General features: G+C 44.3%; 1 protein-coding gene across 3 annotated transcripts in view; it reads left to right on the top strand.

Moving 5' to 3' along the window:
* col27a1b (collagen, type XXVII, alpha 1b) overlaps positions 1–20,440 on the top strand; it is a 660,800-nt gene that overhangs the window by 106,545 nt on the left and 533,815 nt on the right. For all 3 annotated transcript variants that reach the window (XM_048559048.2, XM_059638229.1, XM_048559047.2), the window contains exon 2: positions 12,599–12,669. In XM_048559048.2, the coding sequence (XP_048415005.2) occupies positions 12,599–12,669 (71 nt within the window). The remainder of the gene's footprint in view (positions 1–12,598; positions 12,670–20,440) is intronic.

Raw genomic sequence — 20,440 nt, forward strand, 5'->3', positions numbered from 1 at the left:
TGAAAAAGTGTCTTGGCCCAAAACGTCAGCTTTCCTGTTCCTCCGAAGCTGCTTGGCCTGCCGTGTTCATCCAGCTCTACACCTTGTTTGCTCATATTTCTGAGTAACTTTGATGTCATCAGGCTACCGTCCCCAGCAGCAAAGAAGGGTCTAGGCCCGAAACGTCAGCCTTCCCGCTCCTATGATGCTGCTTGGTCTGCTGTGTTCATCCAGCTCTACACCTTGTTATCTCGGAGTCTCCAGCATCTGCAGTTCCTATTATCTCTGGGTAGGTTCAGTGGTTGGTAAAAATATGACAAATGGATTATATTGTGGGAAAATTTTGCAAGGAGAATGAAAAAGAAGTGTTTAATCTAAATGGTGTGATAATGCAAGGCCCTGTGATCTATATGGATCAGTTTGTCCTCATGCATGAATTGTAAGTGATTAACATTTAGGAACACCACCAAATAATTCAGAATGCAAGTGGAATATTACAAGGGGAGTTGAGTACAAGAGTTGGGGGAGCTTATGCTTCAGTTATACAGCGCATGGGTGAGACCCACATCTGGAGAACTGTGCACAGTATTGGTCATCTTACTTAAGGAAGGGTGTAAATATTTAGAAAGGCGTTGGGAGAACTCTTACCAGCTTGATACTTGGAATGGGTCGGTGGTCTTACGAGGAAAGGTTCCACAGGATCGGCTTGGAGTTTAGAAGATCATGAGGTGACTTGATTCAATCCTGTAAGGTCCTGACCAGTTGGATGTGGAGAAGATGTTTCACCTGAAGGATGATCTAAAATTAGGAATCGCTGTATAAATTAGCCAACGGACATTTAACACAGTGATGAAGCAAAATACAATTCTGTCAGAGGGCCATCGGGTCTTTGGAACCTTCGTCCTGAAAAGATGGTGGAAGCAGAGACCTTGAATATATTTAAGGCCTGAGGAGGATCGATTTGTGATAAGGAAGGTTGGTGTGGGTGGTGATAGGTTAACAGGGGAATGCAGGAATATGGATTTGAGGTTCCAATGGATCAGCCATGGTCTAATTAAATAGCAGAGCAGACTTGAAGGGCTGAATGGCCTACTTCCGATCTTTGCCCTCATACATTGTAAAGAGGGAACGCACTATGTTTTGCTAATCACCTGTGCTGGATGCCTCAAAATGTTTCACATCCTCCTTCAGGACTTTTGAAGCGTAACCACTTGTTGGCACATTAGAAACCCAGCAGCCGGCTTACGCAGAGCAAGTTTCCACAAACAGGAAAGCGTTGGTGCTGAAGTTGTGCATTTTGCTGAAGTTGATCAAGGGACGAATATATGCTGGGATACCGGGATACCCACCCCGCCCTGTTTTCCTTCGAAACAGTGAAATAGCGACCAGCGAAGGGCCTGATGTTTGCTGTGTCATCCAAAAGCTGGTCCCCCTGACGAGGCTTCAGTCACTACAACACTGTAGCACTCAATACAGCATAGCGGGATGGGGGGAGGGTCTGAATTACTTTCTGTGTTTGAGTCCTGCCATGGGACTTTGTGCCTCTAGCTTGGAGGCAAAGAAATTACCCATTGCCTTCTCAGGACCTGCAGTACATCATCGTCAAGTCCAGAACAGGGATGTTCTACTCACAGGAGCTGTATTCAAGCTAGTAAAGAACTCTTATGAATGATTGGAATTAGTAATGTCTTCTCAGCAGTTCTCACAGTGTGATATGATTATCTTTCTCTGGCACTTGACCTCATCCCTTGCTTTGTCCAGGAAGCCTCCAGTGTCAGTTTGTTTGTAATGTTGATTTTCACATGCAACTCTGTTATTTAAACAGGATAGATCAGAGTTGTGAAGCATCGGGTGAAATCTACAATAATGGCTTCAATTCATGCTTCGTTGTGTCTTCAAGGGACGCATTAAACTAAAACTAAACGTTATCAGTGTTCTCAAAGCAATTTATCTGCTATGTTTTCTCTCTAGGCTACAGAACTGGAAATAAAACAGACCTCTTTCTCATGGTATATTGTCTGTTTATACATGCTGAGATTGTGAGTATTTTGGGCAGGTCAGGGTGAACTGCACAGGGCCCAGTCTGCCAAGATTTCTGTCTAAGTCTGTTTAGTTAGTTTCAGGACATGGCTTGCGATGGAAATGACTGGGGCTCCAATTCTGTTCTTTCACCCACAATAATATTATTATTGTTCCAGAAGCAACTGTTTGTGTCTGCTCTGCTCTGCAGGCAGAGCAGTCGTCTACGGCGCAACTTCATTGATTTGCCAAAGAAACGCGTCCCCCCCCACCCCGTGCTTGGTACAGATGGCACCTCCAGGCTCAGTTCTCAGCTTTGAACTCTGCTTTGAGCCGGCTCGCAAAGTTGTAGGTTCAAATCCTGCTTCAGGAACACAACATAAATCAACGCTCACAGTGCAGCGCAGCACTAAAGGAAAGCTGCCCTGTCGGAGATTCTGTCCTCTTGGATGAAAATGAGATGTTAAACCGAGGTTCCTCTCACGTAAACCTATGAGACCTCATGCTGAGTTATGAAGAACAGCGGGTAATTTCCCAATGGTGTCCTTGTCAATATTTAGACCTCACTCAACATAAAAAACGCAGATTATCTGATTTTTATTATTACATTGCTGCTTATGGGATCTTGCTGTACACAAAGCGACTGCAACACTCCCAACATTGCAACAGTGGCCACATTTCACAATTGAGGTGTTGGCTGTAAAGGGTTTTGAGAGGTCCCGTGGTTGTGAAAAGTGCTATGTTCATGCAAGTCTCTCTCGTACTCTGCTTATTCCTTGTTGTCATTCTTTAAAGTTAATCTTTAAAACCATCCATTTGTCCACTTGAGGCAACCTATTAGGCTCACAGCTTTATAGATCCTGTATATGTTCTGAAGAAGGGTCACTGAACTTGAAGCATTAACTCTATGTTTCTCTCTACAAATGCCAGAGCCGCTGAGTTTCTCTGGATAGTTCTGTTTTTGTATGTTTCATGGCTCTAGCATCCATACTTAGATATAGCAGCAGAATTAGGCCATTCAGCCCGTCGAGCCTGATCCACCATTCGATCATGGCTGATCTGTTTCTCAACCCCATTCTCCTGCCTTCTCCCTGTAACGCTCGACCCCCCCCCCCACCTTTACTGATCAAGCACTTGTCTATCTAGTTCTTTGTTTTATTTGTGTACATGAGGTTACTTAACAGCAAAGAGGGAGACGTGGGGTGGATGGGGAGGAGATAGAGTTATAGAGCGCAGAAACAGGCCCTTTGGCTCAACTCGTCCATGCTGACCAGCTTTTCTAAACTGAACTAGTCCCGTTTGCCTGCATTTGGCCCTTATTCTCTAAACCTTTCCTGTCCATGCACCTGTCTCAGTGGCTTTTAAATGTTGTCACTGTACTCACCTCTACCACTTCATCCGGAAGCCCGTTCCATACACGCATCACCCTCTGCATGAAAAAGTTGCCCTTTAGGTCCCTTTTAAATCTTTGCCCTCGGACCTAAACCTCTAGTTTTGGACTCCCCATCCCTGGAGAAAAGATTGTGTCTATTACCCTATCCATGCCCCTGATGATTTTATAAACCAATATAAGGTCACCCCTCAGCCTCTGACATGACAGGGACAAATGTCCCAGCCTCTTCTTATAACTCACATGCTCCAGTCTTATCAAACGTCTCTTGTAAATATTTTTTGTGCCCTTTCCAGTTCTATAACAAAATTCCTATATCAGGGATACCAGAATCGTACACAGTACTGCAGATGCTGATTTGATTTGCATTGTTTGGATTTATTATTGTCATATGTACCTCAATGCAGTGAAAAGTTTTGTTTTGCATGCAGTAAAGGCAGATCATGCTGTACAAAGATCATAGTGGGATTGAACAGAGCGAGGAATACGGAGTTACAGCTGCAGAGAAGGTGCACACATAGCAAAATCAGCATTAGATTTGAAATTTGAGACGGCCGTTCAGAATGTTTGGGTAAATAGTGTTCTGTGTTTCCATATTGAAAATTAATTTTACAAAATTGCAAATCCTAAGAAAAGCTGCAAACTGTGAAGGCAGCGACAGCTGTGTCATGTTGTGGGGCTTTTAAACAGAGCTGCAGCTTCCATAGTGCAGTAAGTAGACTATTGTCAAGTTTGATTCTTTGGGAAATTGGTCATTCTGTTGGTAATTAAATGTTGTCCTGTAGGCTTGTGAATAGAGATACGCAGTTCAGTAATGCTATGAAAAGAGAGTAGACACACTGGGGTTGTGGTCATACAAGCAGAGAAGCCTGGTGTGTTAAATTTCAACTTATTTCGCACAGTGAGAGGTTAGAGTCTGGAACACACTGCCTGAGAGTGTGGTGGAAGCAGGCTCAATTTAGGCGTTTGACAGGGAGTGAAGTTATTATTGAAGAAAGGTTACAGGCTGAGTGCAGGAGAATGGCACTGAGTGAACTGTCCATTCAGAGAGCCAGCATGCACACAACGGGCAGAATAGCCTCCTGTAACAGTTCTGTGACTCCCCCATTGGTATTTCAGAATGTTACTTGCATAAGCCCACATGCGTAACATCAAGTACTCAATATGGGAACATTTCAAAAGCATTTAATCTAATCCTCTTCCAAAAAAATACTTCTTAATGCCTTTTTGATTGTGGTTCCTGAACTTGAAAGAGTTACATATGTGCTTTGATAGCTAAATTGACTAGATTTGCTCCCTGGGGCTGAATCTCAATTAGTAGCTGAAGCAAAATGAGAAGCAAATTTACTGTTGGGAGAAATCACCGGAATCTTGTAATTCGAGTCGACAGAAGCTATGCTGACTCTTCATAATGCCCTGGCCGGGGATGGAGCTCCACCTGTAGCGCCCTATAGCTTCAAAGGGGACGCACGTACTTTAAAAAGGGGAAGCTGGAATTTTCTTCAGGCGGCTGTGATTTTTCCCACTATTTCAGTCAAGTGCGGTGAACCTGTGTGCATAGGTGAATTGCTGCTGTTGCTGTGGTTATGTAGTGATAGCTGTAACAGGAATAGCTCCAAAGAAATTCTGGCCATGAAGACATTTTGACCATGTAACCTGTGTACCCACAGAGGGCAATGTGTACCTGCCGACAGGATATGGTGCAGTAACAAGGTCCCTTTGATAGCACCTTCCGACACCCACACTCTCCACCACCCCAGAGGGATAGGGCAGCAGGCGCTTGTGGTCACCACCATCTGCAAGTTCGCCTCCCAAGCCGTGCACCATCCTATCCCTATCACCCTTACTTCACCGTTACAGGACTGTTAGAGTGCAGAAGGAGGCCATTCAGCCCATCTTGCATGTGCCAGCTCTGTGAATGGGCAAAACGCCTCCTGCTGCTCCCCGACCTTCTCTGCCTAGCCTGGACATTGCTTCTTTGGGATATCAGTCTGTTCAAAAGCCTCTTTTGAAAGCCTTGATTGCATATGTCCCCATCGCACTGTCAGCCAGCACGTTATAAACCCTGAGTCATTTTGCATGAGAAGGCTTTTCTTTGGGTTACTTTTGCTTCTCGAGCTAATTACTTCAAAACTGTAAAATAGAACCGAGAACTGCAGATGCTGGGATTCTGAAACAGAAATGAAATTGATGGAGAAACTCATCAGGTCTGGAGAGAGAAAAAGAGCTAACATTTGGGTTCAGTTTAGGTCAGAATGATTTCTGGTGAAGGGTCACTAGACCTAAAATGTTGACTCTGCTTTCTCTGCACACATGCTGCCAGACCTGCTGAGTTTCTCCAGTAATTTCTGCTTTTACTTTAAAACTGTTGCCTAGTATTTTTGATCCCTTCACCAGTGGGAACATTTTTGCCTTACTTACCCTGTTTAGCCCTCTCTTGATTTTGTATACTTCAATCAGATCTCCACTCAGCCACGTCTTCTGCAAGGAGAACAGTCCCAGCTTCTCCATTCTGTCTTCGTCCCTGAAGTTCCTCATTCCTGAAATGGGAAACATTCAGTACTGATTCTTCTGCACCCTCTACAGTGTCTTCACATCCTTCCTGAAGTACATTAGCACTGAACTGAACACAGCGCTTCAGCTGAGGCTAAACTAGTGTCTCACAACATTCAACATAATTTACTTTGTCATGCAGTCTATATGCCTGTTAATAAAACTGTCTGCTTTATTAATGATAATGGGAACTGCAGATGCTGGAGAATCCAAGATAATGAAATGTGAGGCTGGATGAACACAGCAGACCCAGCAGCATCTCAGGAGCACAAAAGCTGACATTCGGGCCTAGACCCTTCAGGATGAAGGGTCTAGGCCCGAAACGTCAGCTTTTGTGCTCCTGAGATGCTGCTGGGCCTGCTGTGTTCATCCAGCCTCACATTTCATTATCTCTGCTTTATTAACTGGCATCTTCAACTCTCTTGTCACTTGTGATGACTTGTACACATTTATCCCCAGTTTGCTGTGTTCTTGCACATCCTTTCAAGTTGTATTCTTGATTTTGTAATGTTTCCCCATGATCGTCTGATCAAAAAGTATCACCTCTCAATTCTCCTCATCTGTCACCAACTTAGTTACCCCATCCGTATGCCAATGTGCTTTAGAAATTCTACTCTACCTTCCTCACAGTTTACTATGTATTTTGTATTACCTGCATATTTTTGAAATTGTAGCTTGTTCACCAATGTCTAAGTCATTCAAGTACATTTCATGGAAGACAAATGAACCACCGATGATCCCAGAAAATTCCATTGCAAACATTCTCCCAGTCCAAAACATCGCTCCCCCACTAGCCATTACTCTCAGTTGCCTGTCATTTAGCCAGTTTTGTACCCAAGTTGCTGCAGGCTGATTTAATCCATGAGCTCTAATTTTGCTCACCAGATCTGCAACACTGCGTCAAATACCTTCCGTTTGTTGGTTTGTTTTTCGGAGACCCTCACGGACTTGGTGCAACAGCAAGACACTGACCTGGCTAAAAAAACACAATCCTTTATTATTTAGCAAGTACAAGCTGTGGAGGATCGCTGTATGCAACCCGGCATAGAGCGCTGAGTTCCATAAGCGATTCTCCCCGAACAGCGGACCGTCCCCGCTTTTTATACTCTATGTATGAATTGGCTAATACAAAAAATAAACTACATTTGGAACATAAAGAGAGCAGGATACAGCATTGATCGTTCATAAAGTGACTGATAACAGCAGAATGCATTTTCAAGTTGCCAAAGTGACAGAATGCGATTTCAAGCTGAAGTGTCTGGCTTCAACAAAAGGTCACTGACCTGGCCACTTCAGTATAAACAGAAGTTTCATACCTTTGCAGAAGTTTCATCCCTTTACAGAATTACAGAAGTCTCACACCTTTACAAATGTTTCCCACCCAATCCTATTCAGAGGAAGCTTAAGACAGTTTCCCTGTGTAGAAAGACTAGGAGCAGAAATATTAATGGGATGCTATTCCATTAACATCTCACGTCGCGGTGTACCTGGATGGGTGCAACATTCAAGAGGCTTGACCCCATCTGGTATGAAGCAGCCCACTTGATTGGTCCCACATTCACTCCCTCCATCACTGACGCGCAGTAGCCACAGTGCGTACCATCCAAGAGACGCACTGCAGGAATTTGCCCAGGCTCACTCAGCAGCACCGTCCACTACCCTGTAGAAGGACAAGGGTGGCAGATACATGGGAACATCTGTCCCTGCAGTTCCGAACCTCTCACCTAAGCGGCTCACCACTTCATCTTGGAAATGGTATTGCGGCTCCTTCAGTGTCACTGTGTCGTTATCCCAGAACTCACAGTCTACGCAGTACAGTGGATAAAGAAGACAGCTCACCAGAACCTTCTCAAGGGGAGTTAGGGTGGGGTGAACAAAAGGTGCTGGCCCAGACGGTGACACTCATACCCCACAAGTCAATTTAAAACAACAAGCACTGCCCTAATGAACTCTCTCTACCACCTCATCAAAAACAAAACCCTATTAGTCGGTTAAACACGATTTTCCCTGAAGAAGTCTCGGCAGGCTTTCTTTAATTAACTTGCATTTATCAGCATTATTAATTTGTCCCAAATTATTTTTCTTTGAAGCTGCCCACCCACTGCTAGTCTCTAGTTGCATGGTTTAAGCTTACGTTTTCTTTTGAGCAACAGTGACCCCAGTTTTTTCCCTGTCTTCCTGCAATTTCATTTTTCCTTCAAGTATATCCAACTGACTCCACCTACTTCACCTCCACACTTCTCACCACCTCTGAAAGGCAGCAAACATCCTCAAATAGCAAAGTGTGGAGCTGGATGAACACAGCAGGGCGAGCGGCACCTTAGGAGCACAAATGCTGACGTTTCGGGCCGAGAGAAAGGTCGAGGCCCGAAACATCAGCTTTCCTGTTCTTCTGACACTGCTTGGTCTGCTGTGTTCATCCAGCTCTGCACCTTGTTATCTTGGATTCTTCAGCATCCGCCGTTCCCATTATCTCTGATACAACATCCTCAAATATCTCTCCAGCCCTGGTTACAGTCTCTTCCAACTTCTTCCGTCAGGGAGAAGATACAAAAGCTTAAACACGTGTATTGACAGGCTGAAGAGAAGCTTCTTTCCGGCTGTTATTGGACTTCTGAATGGACCTCTCGAATCTAATGCATTTTGTTCACCTTCCTTGCAGCCTCAACATGTATTCCTTGCTCTGCTCAATTACCCTATGATCTCTGTGTCTTTGTATGTTGTGATCTGCCCGTACTTCACACAAAACAAAACTTTTTGCTGTACTTGGGTACACATGGCAATAATAAATCATATCAAATCGAAACAATTCCTGTTTGAAACCTCCTGTTGAAACTCAATCCAAAACCCAATCAAGCATCCCAATCCAACCTGTTGTGTATGAAGTAGAGATAACACAGTGCGGAGCTGCAGGAACGCAGCAGGCCAGGCAGCATCAGGGGAGCAGGAAAGTTGACATTTTGGCTTGGGACCCTTGTTCAGAAAAAATTGTCAGCTTTCCTGTTCCTCTGATGCTGCCTGGCCTGCTCTGTTCCTCCAGCTCCATGCTGTGTTGTCTCAGACTCCAGCATCAGCAGCTCCTACTGTCTCTATCGTTGTATGAAGGTCTTTCCCCATGTTGTGGTTACACTAATTAGCAATAATTTCACACACACACAGACACATTGCTATCAACCTTTCAGACATTGAAGAAAGTGAACTTTCTGTTTTGTTAATTTCTAGTTGCCTAAGCTGTTTGTAATGGCATTGAATCTTTTTTTTTCACCTCCTCTGCTTCAAGGAGCACTACCCTAGTTTTCACAGTCTATCCATATAACAATAATGTCACATTTTTAGAACTCTTACTGTAAATCCCTTCTCTCCCATCCCCAAAGACTATTTGTCCTTCCTAAAGTGTACATATCCAGAACTGGACTCAGTAATCCAGCTGAGGCTGTGCTTGTGTCGTCTTGCAGGTTTCGTATAACTTCTTGGCTTCTACACTCGATGTTTCTATTTATAAATCTGACCCATGGAATACTTCATAAATATATGTAGCGAAATCTTGGCTTTCGATTTCACTAAAACCTTTAATAATCGGGATACGCTTAAAGCCCCTTGTTCACTGGTTTGACTGTTCTACAGAAGAGTCTCAGAGCGACATGCATGTATTCTGTAATACTCAGGATCCTGGAAATGCAAGATATTCTTCGAAAATTATTTGGCGAAAAACTTACTCGAGAGCATTGCCCCAACACAATGCATCGTTGAGATTGTTCATTTGTGAGATGGAAGCATCGGCCTCTGTTAAGGCCAGCATTTGTGACCTACGCATCCCCTCACTGCCTTTCATCCTAAGTGTTGGTTTTCTTTAGAAGCCAGAAGAAACATTTGATGTTCGCACATACCATTCCACTGAGAGTTTGTCATGGTGCCACTTTTAAAGTTGACATGTTAAATACTTCACCTTACGTCATCATAACATCAGAAGATCATATGTTGAAGCTTAGAGAATAGGATCCATTCAAGGTTGTCTTGCCAAACAATATGATCATAGCTGCTCATCCACACATTGTTATCTTAGAGTCATGGAGATGTACAGCACAAAAACAGACCAGCCATGCTGACTAGACGTCCCAATCTGACCTCGTCCCATTTACCAACATTTGGCCCATGTCCCTCTAAACCCTTCCTATTCATGTACCCATCCAGGTGCCTTTTAAATGTTGTCATTTTAGCAGCCTCCACCACTTCCTCTGGCAGCTCATTCCATACACGCACCACCCTCTGTGTGAAAAAGTTGCCCCTCGAGTCCCTTTTAAATCTTTCCCCTCTCACCTTAAACCTGTGCCCCTCTACTTTTGGACTCGCCCCACCCTGGGGAAAAGACCTAGGCTATTCGTGCCCCTCATGAATTTATAAACCTGTGTAAGGTTCACGCCTCAGCTTCTGATGCTCCAAAACAAAACAAAAACCCAGCCTATTCAGCCTGTCCCTGTAGCTCAAACTCGGCAACAATATTTCGTATCTTTGCTGCACCCTTTCAAGTTCAGCAACATCCTTGCTATAGCAGGGAGACCAGAAGTGAAATATTCCAATAGTGGGCTAACCACTGCCCTGTACAGCTGCAACATGCATGGATTTCCATTCATTGACTCCATCTATACTCCCGGGTGCTTTGGAAAAAGTAACTAATATTATCAAAGACCGCTCCCACCCTGGTTGTAATCCCTTCCATCCTCTCCTGTCAGGCAGAAGATGCAAACACTTAAACACGCATACCAACAGGTTTAGGAACAGGTTCTTGCCCGCTGTTATTAGAGTTTCGAAGGGACTCTCAAATTTCAAATCTAGTGCTTATCTTGAGATGGTCGCTTTGCTGGCTGAGCCGGTGGGTTTAAAACTTGATCAGCAAGTTATAACAAAATGTCAACAATAAGTTATCGGTCATGTATGAGATATGAAACACTGTATTCCTAGTAGGTTTCCAATTTGAGATTGGTGGTCAGTTGGCTGGATGGCTGGTTTTGTAATGCAGAGTGATGCCAGCAGTGTGGGTTCACTTCCTGCAGCTGGAGTTGCTATGATGATACCACTTTGCCTGAGGGGTGGTAACCCACCGCCAGTGGTTTCTGTCTGACAGAATGTTGACAATTCACCTTTTATCTCAGGTGACCTAGAGGATGCAATATTGTGACAGTAGGGATGTAATGCATGTGTGAAGGCCTACTGGAATTAAATGTGTCCCATGTGGGAAGGGTGAGCGTCTATATGCAAGACGTTTAATGTATTATCAGTGTGTCAATATAGGAACACTGTCTACGGGTTGTGTCCAGTTCTCTGAGTGAGCCTAGCGGCTAGGTGAGTGATCCCTTATTTTTTAAGCAGCTTCTGCTTCCAAGCCATTTCTTAGAAGAAAGCAGGACCGGGGAGCTAGGGCGTACATGCAGTAAATCTTGGAATCCTGACAGCGTGGAAGGAAGCCCTTTGGCCCATCAAGCCTGCACCAGCCCTCTGAACAGCACCTCACCCTATCCCTTGACCCCACTTTTACTGTATCTAAACCACCATGCTTACCCTGAACATTATGAACAATTTCAGCTCTGGGATGGTTAGCACTGTTGCCTCACAGTGCCACAGACCTGGTTTGATTCCAACCTTGGGTGACTATCTGTGTGGAGTTTGCAGATTCTCCTCTGGGTGCTCTGGTTTTCCTCTGACAGTCCAAAGATGTGCAGATTTGGAGGATTAGCCACGGGAAGTGCAGCGTGGGTGTGGGTGAGATGCTCATCTGTGTGTCAGTGTGGACTCAATGGGCTGAATAGCCTGCTGATTCTACAAAATCACCTAACCTGCACGTCTTTGGACTGTGAGAAGAAACCAGAGCTCCCGGCAGAAACCCATGCAGACACAGGGAGAACATGCAAACAGTTGCTTGAGTTTAGAATCGAGCCCAGGTCCCTGGGCGCAGTGAGGCAACAGTGCTAACCACTGAGCCATTGTGTAGAGAAATGGGGAATGTTTAAGGTGAGGTTTCTGAGGTAGATTAGTTTTGTTGGTTTTTGGCGGAACAGTCAGTGTCTGGAGGGTCCCCTCCTGGTGCAGTCTGGGGGAATCCCAGTATTCTAAGGAACCTGTTCCTCCTCTCTCGCCCTATCTGCCTCAGCTGAGTTTCTCAGCATGTTCTGATTCCATAAAAAGGGAAGCAGGACTGGTGTCATGAAGGGTGACTAACACACACACTGGACTTCCACATCTCTCAATGATGAGCAAAAAAGGCGAGAATCATTCAAGAAGATCTAAAGATTTAGGGAAGCTTGTGTTCGCCTTCTAATTTAAATGGCAGGCTTTTATCAGTTCCATTTTATCAATATTAGAATTTAGTGGAGTAGATCAAATTTGTAATTAGGACATTATTGTTGACTAAAACCGATAAAACTGCGGATGCTGGCAATCAGAAACAAAACAGAAGTTGCTGCAAAAGCTCAGCAGGTCTGGCAGCATCCGTGGAGAAAAATCAGAGTTAACATTTGGGGTCCAGCCCTGAAGAAGGTCACTAGATCCAAAATGTTAACTCTGCTTTCTCTGCATCGGTGCTCCAGCAGTTTCTGCTTTTGCAGCATTGTTGTTGACATTAGATACAAATCTTAATGAAATTCTAACTATTTATTTCCCCAGGAGAGCCCTCATTCTTTGTGCTGTGCTATGTTGTACTTGCTACCTGGGACTTGCACAAGTACTGCCTGAAGGTAAGCTTTGTTTGTTTGTTAACTATTTATCAATAGAACAGTGTCATTACAGGTCTGATGTCTGAAATCCTCCACCCTTGAGATAGAGAATTTACTGGATTTTGGGCTACCTATGTGTATTTACAGTAATTTCCAACCCCAGCCCCAGATTCCCATCTATTTCTCTCTCAAATTCATTTAAAATAGAATCCCTAGAGTGTGGAAATGGGCCATTCGGTCCAACGGAGCCCACACTGACCCTCTGAAGAGCATCCTACCCTGACCCATACCCTTCCCTATCCCTGCATTTCCCATGGCTATCGCACCCAAGCCGACACATCCCTGAACACTACGGGAAATTTAGCACGACCTGTCCACTTAATCTGCACATCTTTGGACTGTGGGAGGAAACTGGAGCACCTTGAGGAAACCCACGCAGACACAGGGAGAATGCGCAAACCCCACACAGAAGAGTTGCTCGAGCCCCTTTTACAATTTCGAAGCTCTCAACTCTGTTGCATATCACGAAGATATGAAACAGGAGCTGGAATAGGCTGTTCAGCAGCTCAGATCCCCTCCACCGTTGAACAAAATTGTAGATTAACCAGTTGTAATCTCAAATCCACATTCACGCCCGCCTCTGATATCCGTTCACACCCTCACTGAATAAGAATCTGTCCATGTCTGCCTTAAAAACACTCAATTTCCTTTTCAGGACCTTCTCTGAGAAAGATTCTTACCGTATCTGTTTGAAATGGGCAAGGCAATAACTCTGAGTTCTAGCTTCTCCCATAAGACATAGAGTCATACAGCACAGAAACAGGCCCTTCGGTCCAATCAGTCCATGCTGACCATAACCCCAAACTAAGCTAGTCCCCACTGCCTGCTCCTGGCCCACACCCCTCCAAACATTTCTTATTCATGTACTTATATTATGTACACATCCACCACTTCCTCCGGCAGTTCATTCCACACATGGCCCACACTCGGTGTAAAAACAAAAAATTGCCCCTCATATCTTTTTTTAAATCTTTCTCTTTTTCCCTTAAGAGTATGCCTCCTGGTCTCAATATCCCCCGCACTAGGCAAAAGACACCTCCCATTCACCCTATATATGCCACTCATTTTTATAAACCTTTATATGGTCACCCTTCAACCTCCTACACTCCAGTGAAAAAGTCCCAGCCTATCCAGCTTCTCCTTATAACTCAGACTCTTCATTCCCAGAAACATCCTCCACGGTCACCTGTCAGGGATTCCCCAGGATCCTGCATGTTACAATCGGGTCAGCTGTCACTAAACTGCAGAAGATACAAGCCCAACCTGTGCACCCTTTCCCTGTAAACCAACCTGCCTGTCCTGCTTACTAGTTTCAAGAACTTCTGAAATACCGCCAAAGCATTTACATCCCCCCTTAGACAACCAGAACAGGCAGCTCTGCTTCAAAAACCAGTGAGGGCTCAGGCCGGACGGTTCTTTAAGTGCTGTGATGGATCAAACTGAGCTGTTATAACACCACAGGCTCTGACAGGACAGAAGAAGCTGGACTGTAGTGCTTGTGTGATAACCTGTTACCTCTCTGAAATAATTGCAAAACCTTTTCCGAATCCAACTGTTCAAAGAGATGCTAGTGTATACCTCTGGGCCTGAACCCAGACCTCGTAGCTCTGTGGAAGGGGCATGGCGTCTGTGCCTTTCTGAAATAATTATATAATTACTATGAATGTTAAACTACAATAAGGAAGAAAATACACACAATTTCTGGGCAGCTCTGGTGTTCGGGCTGCCTCGTTTCGATTATTGTATTGATACCAATATCACTTCTAACTGGTTTGGAAACTGGCTGGAGGAGCAGAGAATCTGAAATTTGAATGCTCGTGATTTATTTTCTCTATTTTTGTATATGACTGAGAATACTTCCATTCATGTAAATGTTGCCCATTGCAAGCTGTTTTAGGCAGGCCATTACAATGTTACACTGAGGAGCTGCGCTGAAATAGTACACTGAATCATCTAGGTTGGGATAGCTTCGTGTCACGAATCTGTCTGAATTCAGCAGTGTTCTGGACCTGAGGAGAAGTTTATTGATATGGCTTGAGAAGGAGGGAGAGAAAGTAGTTTGCAAGATTTCCAACAAACTGAAGAGACAGATAGGCAATTAGAGGCCCTGGGGATAGTAGAATTGTTCAATGAATTACAATGATCTGGAATGCACTGTCTTAAAAGGTGATGGGAAGCAGGTTCAGTAGTGACTTTCAAAAGGAAATTGAACAAAAACAACATTACTCGAGAGGCTGAGCAGGTCTGGCAGCATCTGTGGAGGGAAAAAAACAGGGTTAATGTTTCAGCTTCGGTGACCCTTCCTCAGAAAGGAAACTGAAGATGTGTTTGGAAAGGAGATAGATGAAGCACTGTGGGGAAAAGAGCAGGAGAATGTTGCTCAAGTTGCAAATTCTGTGTCAGTTCTGTGTGAATCGGTAAATGCTCCAGTTGCGATTAAGATATACAGATTTTAATTGGGGAAGGGTTACGACACATATGTAGGAACCAATTTGAAGGTCTTCTGGTACAGTCCTACTCCCCCTACCTCTGGGTAGAAGATCCCTGTTGAAGCCCCTCCACTCATAGAGATGCATCATATAACAAACAAATGGGCCGAATTGAATTTATTTTTTCTAAGAATCAGTTTTCGTCTAGTTGGAGTTGGCCGTGAAAGAGCAAAGTAATCTGCCTTGGGCCTTGTGAATAAATTGACCCAAAAGACAGACTGGGTGCTCCTTCTTCCTTTGCAAGGTGAGCATTTATCAGATTAATAAGTGGGGCTAATTGGATAGCTCTTTCACAGAGCTAGCACAGATAAGATGGGCTGAATGGGGGCTTCCTGTAGAAATTTGCTACAAAAATTAACTGGAAATTAAGTTAAAAGGTTCATTGTTGCCTGCTATCAAGCTGCTTTAAGGAAGACAAATGTGTGATAGTCGTGATAGGAAGTTTCTGGAGTCTATAAGATGGAGGTCAACTTGTATATCTGTATTAGACCCTTTCACTGCTGTCAGCTGGTGATGGTTGAACCTTGCTATGTTACTAAACTAAATTTCTAATAACAACCATGCTTCTGTTATTGCTTGACTGATCAACACAATGACTTCTTCCCCTAAAGCCCACAACTCAACGTGTAGACTGTCGCCCCCGCATTCAATCACTGATAGTTTCCAGTGTGCAGGTATCCACCAATGTGTTCTGCCATAGTCCCTGACTCTACCACATCTCTTGTCCCTTTCATTGCCTCTGCGTTGTTTCTGAATAGCTAGCCATGTCTGGAACCGAATCTGATTTGGCTTGTGAAACCATACCTTACTTCATACATTGCAACGATTTTGTCTTGAAAGTATTGCTGGCTATAAACGGCGTATGACTGTAAAATCTTATTCAGAGATAGTGAGAAGTGCCCCTGCTGGAGTCAGAGATAACGCATTGTGGACCCAAGTGTCCCAACCTGAAATGTCAACTTTCCCTCTCCTCTGTCGCTTGCCTGACCTGTTCCTCCAATGCCACACTGTGTTATCTGTAAATCTTGTGTGTGTTTTATGAGGGCAATTAGTATATTTCAAAGGGTCTTTTCCCTCTGGCCCAGTAATCCAGGAGAATTAAATTTCTTGTATGTAAGTATTTGTTTCTGGTGACACCTGAGGGAGGTGTTTATGCCATTCCCTCGCTTGCTTATGAAGGTGTTGGTTGGTGTATCAGTCTCTTTATGATGTTATAACCACAATGGTGTTTGGACAGTGAAGTATAGGGTGTCAAGCCACTAATGATGAAGGAGCACCACTATATTCCCAAGCCCCAAGGTTGTGTACAAATAGAAAATGCTAGAGAAAGTTGTAGGTTAGGCAGCCTCTGTGGAGAGAGAAACAGAGGTAACATTTGCAATCCAGTCTGATTCCTTTTATCAGAGCCGAAGCATTAACTCTTGTTTCTCTCTGCAGCGATGCTGCCTTCTTGCTGAGTTTCACCAGCATTTTCTGGTTTTATTTAAGATTCCCAGCATTTGCAGTTAGCCACATTACCGAGGATCTGGAGTTATATGTAGGGCAGACCAGATAAGGAGAGCAGATTCCTTTCCTTAAAGGACATTTTCTTTGCTTTAATTGCTTCGCATCATCTTCTGGAGACTGGTACTTATTTCCTGGTGGTTTTTGAGAAGATATATTTACCTATTCAATTCCACTAATTTTTTTTATTCTTTTTCGATCGATAAGGTTTATTGCACAGTGACAAATTTTAGTCGTGCACGTTGTCAATGATATTGTACAGAATCATGAAATGTTACAGCGCAGAAGAGGCCATTGGGCCCATCGTGTTTGCACTGACTTATCGATTGAGAATTTAATGTCAGCATCATTCCCCTTCCTTTCCCCATAGCCTTGCACAGTTTCTGTTTCACTGTGCGTTCATCTGCCAGGCACAGCTTCAGCCCTCACATGAAGTTTTACCACAGTCCTTCGCTGTTTATTTCCAACTAAATGTGCATGTCCATGCTATTTTCAGTAAGTTTTGTTGGCAATTGCAGACTTGTGCGAAAATAGCTCAGGACTAGTTTAACCTTTGTAGAAACAGTAGCTCAGGGAATAGGTTGGCAACCGAGAGAGCTGTAACTCGTCCATTCCATGCAGAGCGTAAGAAGAACTCTGCAGACATAGTTGCATCAGGCCAGCATGTAAACCACTATCAGCCATAGGATTGTGTGTCCTTTTTGCTTTTGCATTGTTCTTATCGCAGGAAGGATTTGAATCCGAACTATTTCAATGCAAGTGATCCTTTGGTAAAAATCGAATTCATGGGTAGTGAGAAGCGGATTGAGAAGGCTTCAAACCCCTTCTCACTCCAAATGAAAAGAGATACACTTAAGGCTGGAAATGATGAATTATTGTAAATTCATAGAATCCTAGAGCTCAGGAATGGGCTGAATGGTGATTGCTGATAAATTTACTTCCAAGTTTGGGCTTGTTTATTTTTGCTTTTTTTTTGACTGAATGTGTGCTTAACTCTTGGTGTAGTGCACTGGAAATTGAGCCTCACTATTTGTGGATTTGTTGCAAAAACTTTTAAAACAAGTATGCAAGATCCCCCAATTTATCTGATTTTCGTACTGAGGTTGATAGAAAGCACAGAGCTGGTTTCCATACTTACGAATTATTGTTTATTACAGGGCACAGAGACACACACAGACGCACACGAACACGCGCACACACAGACACACACATTCTGTGCTCACTGTAATGAGATTTCTTCCCAGTTTATCCTCCTTTTAGCTTTTGGCCTGGTTACCTTCAGTGTATAACTCATGAAGGAGAATTTTGTTTTATTCTGAAGGCCACTAGGAAACCAGAAGCTTTTTATTGTTGGTAAATGACAGTTTCTGGATATTTTTAAATCAGCCTGCGCAGACCTGCCAAAGCATCTCTCTAGATCAAGTGGGAGTTGAACCCAGGCCTCCTGGCTCAGAGATAGGGATGCTATAACTGCACCATAGGAGCCCTCAATTTCTGGATTATTAATAACGAGCTTGATTTCAGATTTTGTTAGTTACGTTTGTCCAGTTGCCATGGTGGGTTTTGAAGTTGTGTCTTCATCATATGGGTCCAGGCCCCTCAATAATTGGTGCAGTAATATGGACACTGTGCTACCATGAGATGACCATGTTAGGTTGCCTTGACGATGCTATCACCACATGAAATTGTACAGTGTGACAGCTCGGTACAATGGAATGTCTTGACCTCAGTACCACGAACAGAAAGGGCACCTGTAAAAGGAGAGCCGTCTATAAGGAACAGGACAGTCTACAGACCCTGACATTCGAATTGTGATGTTGACACAGAGCAGTGTGAGTGAGAAAAGGTTATGCGGTAGCTTACGATAGTGATGAGGAAATGATTATATTAATTTACCCAGGGCAGCGCCGAACCGCCCTCGGCACTCTGCATAGCCTCAGCTCTTGCTATTTCTGTAACCACCACCTGCAAGTTCCCCTCCGTCCTGACTTGGCAAATATATCACTGTTTCTTCACTGTCACTGGGTCAAAATCCTGGACCATCTTAATGTTGACTGTCCCTCATGAATATCAGCGATTCAAGAAGGCAGCTCACCACCACCTTCTCAAGAGTGACTCAGGGTGAGGAGTAAACGCTGACCCTGTCAGGGACACCCGCATCCTGTAAATAAAAGGAAAATGTCACCTGCTCTAGAAGCTTCCACACAGCCTTGATGCTCCTTCAACTCGGACGTGGTTTCCAGATTTTCTTCACTCCCCCGCATCGGTGAGCACTCGTCAGGCTTTGGTGTTGGGAACGAGAGCTGTTCCCACCTGGCCACCACCTCCAGCAGAAGTCATTCCCGGCCCGTGTATCCCTCAGGTAGGAGGCTCCTGGGACTGTCACAGCAGCCATTGCTGCCTCACAGGTCGTGACCCCAGGATCAAGGAGCAGATTTTAGGGCTCAGTCGGTCAATCATTTCTCCGCCCCATTCTCCTACCTTGTTCCCATAACGTTTGATCTCCTTACTGATCAAGGATCCATCGATCTCTGTCTTAAGGACAATCTATAAAGTGGCACCAGAGACTTTTGCAGCAGTGACTTCAACCAATTCACCATCCTCTGTCTGGATCCTAGTTGCTCATTCCATTGCCCATAGTTTGGGACCTCCCAGCTTTCACTGGTGAGCAGTATCTCGGCGTGATAGATTCGAACATACAGACAGCCCAAAAATCATGAAGCAGGGATTCTTTATCCTGCTGGATCAGATCATTACAAATATGAAGGGAAATTGAGGCTAACCAAGTTAGTATTTAGATGGAATTAAGACGGTGGTTTACAGTAGGTTGGGAAGTTCTTTGTCTATCGGCTCTTTCTTCCCCCAAAGGCATCCTATTTTTTACCCCCCAAGAGGGTCTGTTCCAGCTGCCCTTCCTCACTGTCGCCTGAAGGAGGTTCTGGCATGACTGCATACATTCTCCCGCTCAGCTCTCACCCTCACACCGCGACTTCATGCTGAGGTCCTGACCCAACTGCTCGAGCTCCCCTGTTTGGTGCTGTCCCTCACCGTCGCCCCCTGCTGCTGGCAGTCCCCAGCACAACTGCTCGAGCTCCCCTGTTTGGTGCTGTCCCTCACCATCGCCCCCTGCTGCTGGAGGTTTCATTACATTGTCAAGAAAAACTCCTACTCATCTGCCTTCCAATGTTGTTTTGCAGTGTTAAATATGTTGGTTCTGGGCAATACTGATTCATACAATTTTAAGTTAATAAGATATGCAGCTGAAATGCAGAGTAGTGTTTCTTTTCTGCAAGACAAGTTAGCTTCATTTTCATCCTTTCTTATGAGCATCTGACTGTAGTAACGTATTGCTGACAGGTAGTCTAGAACCCAGCTGAAATGTTTAGCTGTTTAAGGCTCTCTGTAGCTAACATAGTCCCTGTTGGAAAACGTAGTCTAAACAAGCACACCCAGAGGGCTGGCTTTTGGAAGCTCATTGTTGTGGTTGATAGACGGTTCTCTAAATTGGCAGCCATTTGGAAATCCTTGCTCACTCGTTTGGGAAGGCACGAGATCATCAATGTCAGAATGGATCTTGTCCAGAAAGACATGCGTTTGTAAAGTGCCCTTCGCCATCTCTAACTTGGCAACCCTTGAAGTACTCCTGAAGCACAGTCACTGTTCCTGTTTGCACAGCAAGCTCCTGCGGCCAGTCATGTGGTAATGACCGACCAATCTGTTGCTGCGATGATGCTTTTGTG

This window comes from Stegostoma tigrinum, chromosome 29, assembly GCF_030684315.1.
Source record: "Stegostoma tigrinum isolate sSteTig4 chromosome 29, sSteTig4.hap1, whole genome shotgun sequence".
Taxonomy (NCBI): domain Eukaryota; kingdom Metazoa; phylum Chordata; class Chondrichthyes; order Orectolobiformes; family Stegostomatidae; genus Stegostoma; species Stegostoma tigrinum.